The following is a 10,556-nucleotide window of genomic DNA, read 5'->3' as shown; positions in this document are numbered from 1 at the left end:
TTTCAAAATCAAAGCTCTAGCACAAATATAGCAATCGATGCTTTTCCTCTATGGAGGACCATTCTTTTACTTTCAATGTTGAGTCAGTTCACCTATTTCTCTCCACCTCAAGAAGCAAACACTTGTGTGAACTGTGCATTGATTCCTACATACTTGCATATTGTACTTGTTATATTACTTTGCATTGACAACTATCCATGAGATATACATGTTACAAGTTGAAAGCAACCGCTGAAACTTCATCTTCCTTTGTGTTGCTTCAATACCTTTACTTTGAATTATTGCTTTATGAGTTAACTCTTATGCAAGACTTATTGATGCTTGTCTTGAAGTGCTATTCATGAAAAGTCTTTGCTATATGATTCACTTGTTTACTCATGTCATATACATTGTTTTGATTGCTGCATTCACTACATATGCTTTACAAATAGTATGATCAAGGTTATGATGGCATGTCACTTCAGAAATTATCTTTGTTATCGTTTTACCTGCTCGGGACGAGCAGAACTAAGCTTGGGGATGCTGATACGTCTCCAACGTATCGATAATTTCTTATGTTCCATGCCACATTATTGATGTTATCTACATGTTTTATGCACACTTTATGTCATATTCGTGCATTTTCTGGAACTAACCTATTAACAAGATGCCGAAGTGCCAGTTCCTGTTTTCTGCTGTTTTTGGTTTCAGAAATCCTAGTAACGAAATATTCTCGGAATCGGACGAAATCAACGCCCAGGTTCCTATTTTTCCCGGAACCATCCAGAACACCCGAGAGCCGCCAGAGGAGGGAGCCCCGGGGCCCCACACCACACCCTGGCGCGGCCAGAGGGGGGGCCGCGCCGCCCTATGGTGTGGGCCCCCCAGAAGCCCTCCTGCGCCGCCTCTTCGCCTATATAAAGCCTCCGTCGCGAAAACCCTGAGGCGTTCGACGAAACCCACAGAAACCTTCCAGAGCCGCCGCCATCGCGAGGCCAAGATCTGGGGGACAGGAGTCTCTGTTCCGGCACGCTGCCGGAGCGGGGAAGTGCCCCCGGAAGGCTTCTCCATCGACACCGCTGCCATCTCCATCGCCATCTTCATCACCGCTGCTGCTCCCATGAGGAGGGAGTAGTTCTCCATCGAGGCTCGGGGCTGTACCGGTAGCTATGTGGTTCATCTCTCCCATGTACCTCAATACAATAATCTCATGAGCTGCTTTACATGATTGAGATTCATATGAGTTTGTATCACAATTTATCTATGTGCTACTCTAGCAATGTTATTAAAGTAGTTCTATTCCTCCTGCACGTGTGTAAAGGTGACAGTGTGTGCACCGTGTTAGTACTTGGTTTATGCTATGATCATGATCTCTTGTAGATTGCGAAGTTAACTATTGCTATGATAATATTGATGTGATCTATTCCTCCTACATATGCATGAAGGTGACAGTGTGCATGCTATGTTAGTACTTGGTTTAGTCTGTTGATCTATCTTACACTATAAGGTTACTAAAACATGAGCATTATTGTGGAGCTTGTTAACTCCGGCATTGAGGGTTCGTGTAATCCTACGCAATGTGTTCATCATCCAACAAAAGTGTAGAGTATGCATTTATCTATTCTGTTATATGATCAATGTTGAGAGTGTCCACTAGTGAAAGTGTAATCCCTAGGCCTTGTTCCTAAATACTGCTATCGCTGCTTGTTTACTGTTTTACTGCGTTACTACTGCTGCAATACTACTACCATCAACTACACGCCAACAAGCTATTTTCTGGCACCGTTGCTACTGCTCATATATATTCATACCACCTGTATTTCACTATCTCTTCGCCGAACTAGTGCACCTACTAGGTGTGTTGGGGACACAAGAGACTTCTTGCTTTGTGGTTGCAGGGTTGCATGAGAGGGATATCTTTGACCTCTTCCTCCCTGAGTTCGATAAACTTTGGGTGATCCACTTAAGGGAAAACTTGCTGCTGTTCTACAAACCTCTGCTCTTGGAGGCCCAACACTGTCTACAGGAAAGGAGGGGGAAAGTAGACATCAGCCTTCAGGACGGAAGGCAATACCTAGACGGAAGAAGGATGATTAGTTACTATCCAGGAAGCAGGCAATACCCAATCTGGTCCAAACAAATCTTTATCGCACTGGTGTCACAGTTACGAGACTATGTTCCAGCGGGGCCATCGAAAGTAGTTGGAAGGAAGAGTCCGCAAAATAACAATCAAAACTGCAGAAAGAGAAGCGGAGGATGGAATCCTCGACTATGAATACAACTACTCTTAATGTTAATATGGTTCAGATCGATGATCTCATAATCAGCCAGAGGCATCTAGCATGTCTAACTAACCCCTATTTAGAAGATAATGACAATTACCTAGGAGATGAGGTAAATTTTCACAATAATTTTACTTATTTATTTTGGAGTAAACGGTAATACTAATACTTTTTGCATTACAATGTTCAGTTAATTGATGCTTGGATAGAGCACAACAAACACACTAACCCTCGGGACATAAGATACGGCATCATCTTCATTCAGAAGGTGATTAACACTATCTCCCTAGAAAACGATGGACGCAAGAACGCTTTAGTGCGTCTGCGGATGGGTGAGTCTCGAAAGGGTTTAGATTTCATAACCAATCAGCACATAAGTATTCCATAAAATTATGTTGTACATAATCTTATTGTTATATTATTGCGCACTGGTTGTTGGTGTCAATCAATACCAACACACAGTTTATCCAGATATTAGACTTTACTGAGGATAAAAAATCTCTCGCGTACCAGCACAACACGGTGCATTTCTCTCTATCACTCTACATAGAGTAACTATTGCATCTTTTTTAGATTATATTCTCACGCAACTAAGTGTTTATTACTTGCACCCTGAAAGAAACTTCAATGTGGCGTCTTGGGACATTGAAATAATTAATCAGCCCTCAACAGAGAGATTGGTACTGGACAAACTAAATTAATTTATTATGATCTTATAAATTTATGAAGAGAAGGTATTGACCACACGGCCACGATGACGGAATAAAGGTATCGGAACTCCACTCCGAGTTTTAAGATAGATGATGCCTCGATGTAACTAGAGGCATCCTACATATGTATTTGATATTCGAGTGGCTGGACTTTCCAGACCAATAATTAGACCCGTGTGGATGATGATGCAAAAGTTTGGTTTCAAATTATGTTGTGCAACAAACTTATGGACAAATTTAGCTTTGGAACGAAATCGGATCACCTGAATGAAATACCCAATTGTTTCGTAACAAGAAGTCAAGAGATAATAACTAATCAAAGGGCACGGTCACCCAGCAGAGAGCGAAATATCTAAGTTAGATCATGTTTTCGTTCAAATGGCATGGAGGTTGACGTCCTAAGAATTTCAAGCCTTCAGAATGTAGTACTTATAATAAGTACTCCCTCTGTCAACGAATTAGCTCTTTGGTACTTATAATAAGTACTCCACTGGTCCTAATTCTGCCTATGGATTTAAAGCAGGCGATTTATAGGATATATTCATCGTCTGTAATGTTTATTTCATGCTCTTGTGCATGTACGTTTCACTTCTCACGTACTGGTGATAATGGCAACCATAGGCCCATCTTTCTATCAAATAACCCATACAGATAAAACTCAGTGATGGTGATACACCTACGACGTTCCTCTATTGATTTCAGTGTTGGAACAATCTATGGTCTGCTTAAGTCAGAAAACATGAAAATATTTATGTCAACAATGTTACCCTTCCCTGAAGTTGTTTGCTCGGGTTATCCGATATTGTTAACGGTGAATATGTATCTACTGTTTCTGCAATAGTTCTACTCTTTGCACTAATTTACCTAAGTGAACTACTCCAAAGTTGAGAATATCAGTATTTACATTTTGTACTTGACTGTCATGTATGTCTCCTTTTGCATCTGACTGTCATCTACTCCTAGTTCCTACAGGTAGCAAAACTAGCCCAAACACTATACTACTGTGCTAGAAAGAAGTTATGATTCAAGTGCTTTGATTTGTGGATTAATGTCTCAAAGTAGTCATGAAAAAAACCAAAGAGCCTTTCCTACTCTGCTCCTAGATACCACTCCATTTGGAGTATCTGATGTTGAGATTACTGATTGCTTGTCTATGCATAAAAGGAGTAGTGCATTTAGCATAGGATTTGATTTCCTTCTACCATCTTCTAGTTTGTCGATGTATAGGATTTGTTCTTTTATTGTTGCCTCAGTCAAAATATCAAGAAAAAACATGTGCTTCTTGAGATTCATACATGCCCCAAAATTTGCATCTGCATATGGTACTGTATATTGTATTCATACAACCCACCAGCAGCAGCATGGCTGATCCTAAAAGCAGCACCAGCTCTGCCCACAACCCACCAGCAGGATTCTAGAAGTCACAAACCTCTGTAGAGTTCAAGTTTGGATTCTATAAGTCACAAACCTTTGTAGGATTCTAGAATTCATCATTGTTGTTCCTTGTGTGAAGCAGATCAAGGTACACTGCCCTAAAATTTCGTATGCATCACTTTTGTATTCCAGTACATTTCTACCAAATGCTGAATGCCTCAGTTGATTGCTACTCCAGTACGTTGGGTTTCAGTTTCAGCAAAGGGATTCAGTTTCAGCAAGAAACACAAACTACTGAGTACAATCCACATCTCCAGTGCATTGTACTCCAGTTTCAGCAAGGGATTCAGTTGAGTACATTGAATGGGTCTCAGTTTCATATTGACTACTGATCATACTCAAGTACATTGCTGGGTTTCAGTTGATTGCTCAATACAAAAATACTCCGAGAAAAGTACTCCAGTACATTGCTGGGTTTCAGTTTCAGATTGCCTATTGAATGAATGGGTTCCAGTTGATTGTTTAATTGTTTCAGTAAGTTGATTAAAACCGACAAAATACTGAGTACAATCCACATCTGCAGGTTATTAAGTCGGCCTCTCCTTGGATGATATGTGCCAGGAAGGAATGGGTACCTGCACGAGAAGGTGCTGCTCTTCGACAGCAAGATCGCCAACTTGAGCTCCAGCAGCTTCGGGGTCGTTCTCCTCGAGCTCCAGCGGCGGCGAGAGGGGAGCTCCAACAGCGGCGGCGGAGCGCGGGAGGCTGAGAGTCCACCCTCCGACACCTAATTCGTTACGAAAGGAATATATAGGTTAATATCCTAGGAATTGCATCAAGGGGCGGTGGCGCAGTTGGCTAGCGCGTAGGTCTCATAGCTAAACGTGAGTGATCCTGAGGTCGAGAGTTCGAGCCTCTCTCGCCCCATTCTTTTTTCCGTTCGGTCGTCAGAATTTTTATGTACAACTTTTTAACCCGAGGCCGAGGCCCTTTTTGTACGAGACGCCATCCCAACTTGCCAAGCCCCTGGCCCGGCTAACGGCCCATTGAAAAGACGGCATAACTGTCAAGCTCATGGAACTGGAACAGCCGACCTGTCATTTTGCGTCACCATTCACTAGTCAGTTTGTAGTTTGTACTGTACTCGCTTGCTGGTTGTGGGCAACGTCGTGCGACCAGCTGACAGTGAAAGCCACGAAAGACACATGACCAACAATGTGGGACGCGAAGGCTCCACATTCCACCTCAACGATAGCACAACGTAATCTCGCTGGCGTCTCACATGCCAGTTCACACAATGGAGATTACACTGATCCCGGCACATCATCACATCAGAATGGGTATTTTCATGGAGAACGGAGAGAAACGATACAAGCCCCTCTCCACTGCTCTGTGCAACCACGAGGAAACGCCACACTGCCGATGTCCAGCCAAAGAAGACCCATCCGCGCGCCACCTCGATGAGAGCTCTACACCTGCAGAGACGAAGCGAAGGGAGATGAGATGACACAGAGAGGCACAGGGCAAGTGTGTTGTTTCGGCACTGCTACGCCGTCTCTGAATCGACCACATCGACATGGATTAAGAATGTCTCTGAAGCTGAAGAAGCACGAGGTTGGCGTTACCATTTCGTCGTTTGAATCTTCGGCGACCGGCTCTTGGAAAAAATCGATGATGCTCTTGCACACCTCGGTGGGCTTCTCGAGATTGACTGCGTGCCCAGCGTTGTGTATGACAACTAATCGGGAGTTCCCCTCTAGATGCCTGCCAGTTTGTTCAGATGTTGGTAACATAGTTAGTCTCAACAATGGATGCTCCTGATGTAAGGTTAAAAGCTCATCGAAGGTAGCATATCCAAATTAACCTCTTCAATCGATGCGCCAACTCCATTGGGAACACCTTATCTTGCTCCCCCCAGACTATCAGCGTTTTCTGCATTAAGTTTGAGTCAGAAAACAGTATAGTATCACACAGAGCTCGTAGATTATTAATTTTTGTCTCACATGGTTTATACATATCAACTCGTGAGTCATGACTGCCAGGCTCTGTGTTTTTATTACAGTAGTCCTTTTGTAGCTATTCAACAATAAGTGCAAAATTTTAGGAAGAAACTACCTGTTTTAGTTTTGGAAGAGTTGAAAGTTGCCGTCCACTGATCAAGGCATGTAGTAGCTCAGTCTTCTCTTGGATATGATCCGAGCCCATCACCTGGTATATTATAAGAAAGAAGGGTACACAACTTAGAGTAGATGAGAGATTCAAACTCTGCTGTGTGCTGCAGTAAATAATCTGAAAAAGAAAACACCTTCTGGAATTATACCCAGAACATTATACAATACCATGATTTCTGGGCTAATATAAGAGGAACAAAACACTGAAAGCAGACCATTTCATGAATGAAACTGAACAAGACCTGAAGCAATGCTTGATTTCAAACAACACTGATGGACTATTTAAAAATTTCTCAGCTTCTGTCACATACTGCAACCCCATAATATATAAAGCATTGCAAGCACCAGATTTTGGTTTTCAAAAGCTGTGTCAAAGTAAACAACTGTTACTAATCAAGGTGACATTATTTTAACAGTTGGCTTGCTAATATTTTCCAAGATGCACTGCCTTGACCTCACCTACTAGGCTACTACTAGTTCTGATCTCAAATTTCAGTACTATTGTATTACAGAAGTATACTAATAGAAAGGCTGCATTGTTTTCTGAGTAAGTGGGATCAAAGGCTAGAGGCTTATCTCCATAATTTGGTTCATATTTTTCTACAAAGTCACTTTCTCATTTCCCTTTTGATTCGGTAGGATGGTACTTTAAAGTGTATACATGCACCTTAAAGCAAAGTTTTAATAAGTTTCTGCTAAGGTTAGAGCCTTTTCTAACACTTGAGATATTTCTTACTCGAGCAATGTAGCCAAGAACTCTCCTACAGTTTCCTGGGGCAAAACAACGTAACCAACCTGGTATTTACTCCCCATCACCATCGAAAGATAATCGTTATCTTTGTTCTTTTCAAACTTATTTTGTGGGGAAACGAATTCAAGTTTTCTATTAGCAAATGAGTTTCACCAATAAACCAAGTAAATGAACCTCAAGGAAAAGGGTATATTTATCTTAATGTTGTCAGTTGTCGACTTAATACTTTACTTTCGGAAAAAACCAAATTGGGTTCTTTTCTGTTATGTTCTTCTTTCAAAGGAGAACATCAAACATTCACTGGAATCAACTTGATCGCATAGTTAACTGAACTGCAGCTTCAAGAAATTTTAAGCAGTTGGAGAAGTGCATAATCAATTGCATTTATGTGCTGAAATTGTCAATTTATTTGTAGGACGTAAAACACTAAAGGTGCATACTATGCTAAGTAATTCATTGTGCTAACTTTACACCAGAAATGTGAACTTTAGCAGAGGAGAACATAAGTTAGCAAACAAATGGTGGACCTACTATATATTAAATCAAGCATGTTGTCACTAGCTTACTCTGGGCCGTCCAGTTGCAAGTGTCTGTGCGGCCGGCGCTGCCTCCACAGGTAGAAATCACATGCAAACATATTCATGGGAACGAAACAAGACTGATGATCTGCTCCTAACCTATTGACGCGTGTCAATATTTTGAGGCTTTGTCGGCTACATCATATCTACTCACGCATTACAACAGCCACGCATAGTGGTTTCAGTTAGTTGGTGTCCACTGACGGTAATAAGATATTCGGTGATGTTTTCAACCACAACAAACAGACAGCAGTGCAAAGAAAATATCCTCCACTCCGCCTCAGCATACCTTTCCCTCGAAGCATCCTGAAAAACTGTGTGCAAAATCTGGATGCCACACACACAACTACATAAATGTTATCACTCAACCTAGGCCCTGAAAATTCAATCTGTTGTATAGTGTTTGTTTTGCAAATGGATTTGATTCAGTGAGAAATCAGTCAATTAAAATCCTCTGCTTTATTGTAGACCAATTTGGCACATGATTCAAGCGATTAAGATGAACCAAACGTTTCAATTTCAGGCATTTGAATGGCCAACTCGGTTCCCAGCCCCAGCACCAGCACGTGCAGAGGACAGTTTTCTATCTGAAAAAGTGAGACGAAATTTGACTCGACTGCTGCTCCATATCACATTGAAAAACACAATTCTCCTGTCTAGAGGCGCCTCAGTTATCCCCCCTTGTACGATTTTATAATCACATCAGACGTCCTATGGTCTCGCAGTTTAATGGGCAGAATCAATTCCAACAAGAATTTGCTAGTAACAAAAGAATTCAATCTGAAACGGCAGCTGACCTTAATGTAGTCCCAGAGGAAACAGGACGGCATGATGAGTGGCGGCCGCACGAATGTGAGCCTGACGAGGCGCCGCACCTCGTCCGGCCGCCGCGGCACCAGCAGCGCTGCCGCCTCGTCGACCCCGGCCACCGGGAAGAGACCCTCGGCGAGGTCCTTCTCCTCGAGGCAGACGCCCGCGCACACCATGGCCACCTTGTCCACCGCGTCCGGGTACATGGCCGCCATCTTGTACCCCACGAACCCGCCGTAGCTGACCCCGACCAGCCCGAATTTCTTCACCCCGATCGCATCCAGCGCCGCCTTGAGCGACCAGGCCTGCCACGCAGACGGACACAGAAGCATAGGAGGAGTGTCAGGGAGCGGCGAATGGCGGATCGGGCGGGCGAGGGGTGTGGGAGAGGGACCTGGAACATGTCGGAGCGGTCGGGGAGGCGGGTGCAGGAGTTGCCGAAGAAGACGAGGTCGGGGACGATGGGGTCGAACCCGGCGGCGATGAGGGGGCGGAGGTAGGGGTACCACTGCCAGGTGGCGGAGGCGCCGAAGCCGTGGAGGAGGACGAGCGGGTTGCGCGGCGGGCTGGCGGGGACCCACATGTGGACGGTGGTGACGGGGTCGGCGGCGTCGGGGAGGTGGACGGCGAGCGGGCGGAGGCCGGCGGCGAGGAAGCGGTGGCTGAAGCAGCGGTCGCGCGCCGCCGCGAAGCTGAGGAAGCAGGCGGCCTTGCCGGCGATGGACGGCGGCGGGGGAGGCATTGCTGCCGGGCTGGCGATCGCCGGGCGGCGCGGGGTCGTCCTCCGGCGATCGCCGGCAGCGGTGGGGGATTCGGGCGGTGGCGAGAGACTGGCGGCGGGCCTGCGGGGGTCTCCGGTCAAGCGAGAGAGACGGGAGCTGTGGTTAAATTTGGGGGTTTTGCTAAGTTTGGGGTTTTTGGTTTGATTGGTGTGGTCTGGAGCTATCGAAAAGAGGAAGAAAATGGTAGCGAGAGCCAGAGCGAGAGAGAGTGAATGCGATGCAGGCGAGTTGTCGCCTAGAAAATTCGTCGAGTGGCTTTCACGCGGTGTCCAGGTATCAGGATCGCCAAATGCTATGCATGGGCACAGAGGAAAGCTTTGGATGCTGCAGAAAGTAGCATCACAAGAAGATTTGAGATCATACTCCAAAAGAAAAGACGATGTAAAGATTCTTTTTAAACTTCTACTCCCTCCGATCCGGAATAAGTGCCGGACGGAGCATTTTGTAAAGAAGCCCTCGCATTTCATTCGTTTTGAACCCGCACTACACAAGCAGCAGTAGCAGTCAATGCCTCCATGGACCGAATGCATGCATCATTAATGATGAGAGAGACAGACGTATAGCTGATTTGCAAAGGGTTTAACTGCAAAATGTATTTGTACTAATGGTTGGACACTTTTTTAGGATCGGAGGAAGTATTTTTTTCAAGCTTCAGCGCAACCATACGTCTACGAAAAGGCCAATGACAATCCACTTATACACCTCTCCTCACATGTAACGAGATAAGAGATCTTGTACACAAATGGAGGGGGCACCAATAATTTCAGAACTTCATAGGCAGTACTAAGTAACTCGTATATGAAGAAGTGGACTCTCACACCATGTAAAATTTCATGCACTTGCTATCGCAACCAGACTAGAAAGAGCTAGGCAAATATACTCACACAAACACCCTTCCCATGTTTTATTGGAGAAGAAAAGTCAACATGTAGAACTCAAAGGTAGCCACAAGAGATACATGGACAGAGGAGGCACCAGCAGTTTTATAATAGATTGTGCAAGCTAGAGCTCAAACTCGAAACTCTGATACCATATTAAATTTCATGCACTAGGTAAGGCAACCAAAAGTTCAAGCTAAATAGCTAATGAAAAGGGCAAGGCAATATAGCTACACACCTC

General features: G+C 44.3%; 1 protein-coding gene and 1 non-coding gene across 2 annotated transcripts; one reads left to right on the top strand and one right to left on the bottom strand.

Moving 5' to 3' along the window:
* The first annotated feature begins 5,184 nt into the window (after positions 1–5,184).
* On the top strand, positions 5,185–5,272 carry TRNAM-CAU (transfer RNA methionine (anticodon CAU)). Its single transcript is given in 2 exon segments — positions 5,185–5,222; positions 5,237–5,272. It is a non-coding gene; the product is annotated as a tRNA-Met (tRNA).
* A 279-nt stretch (positions 5,273–5,551) lies between these two features.
* Positions 5,552–9,645, bottom strand: LOC127332594 (uncharacterized). Its single transcript, XM_051358908.2, has 6 exons — positions 9,050–9,645; positions 8,643–8,960; positions 6,461–6,553; positions 6,210–6,277; positions 5,971–6,109; positions 5,552–5,820 (listed from the first exon to the last, which is right to left on the bottom strand). Exons 1-6 carry the CDS (start codon positions 9,395–9,397, stop codon positions 5,815–5,817), a joined length of 972 nt encoding a protein of 323 aa, XP_051214868.1. The 5' UTR covers positions 9,398–9,645; the 3' UTR covers positions 5,552–5,814.
* Positions 9,646–10,556: the final 911 nt, after the last annotated feature.

Source organism: Lolium perenne, chromosome 2 (assembly GCF_019359855.2).
Source record: "Lolium perenne isolate Kyuss_39 chromosome 2, Kyuss_2.0, whole genome shotgun sequence".
Classification (NCBI taxonomy): domain Eukaryota; kingdom Viridiplantae; phylum Streptophyta; class Magnoliopsida; order Poales; family Poaceae; genus Lolium; species Lolium perenne.
This window is presented reverse-complemented; position numbering and strand designations above follow the sequence as displayed.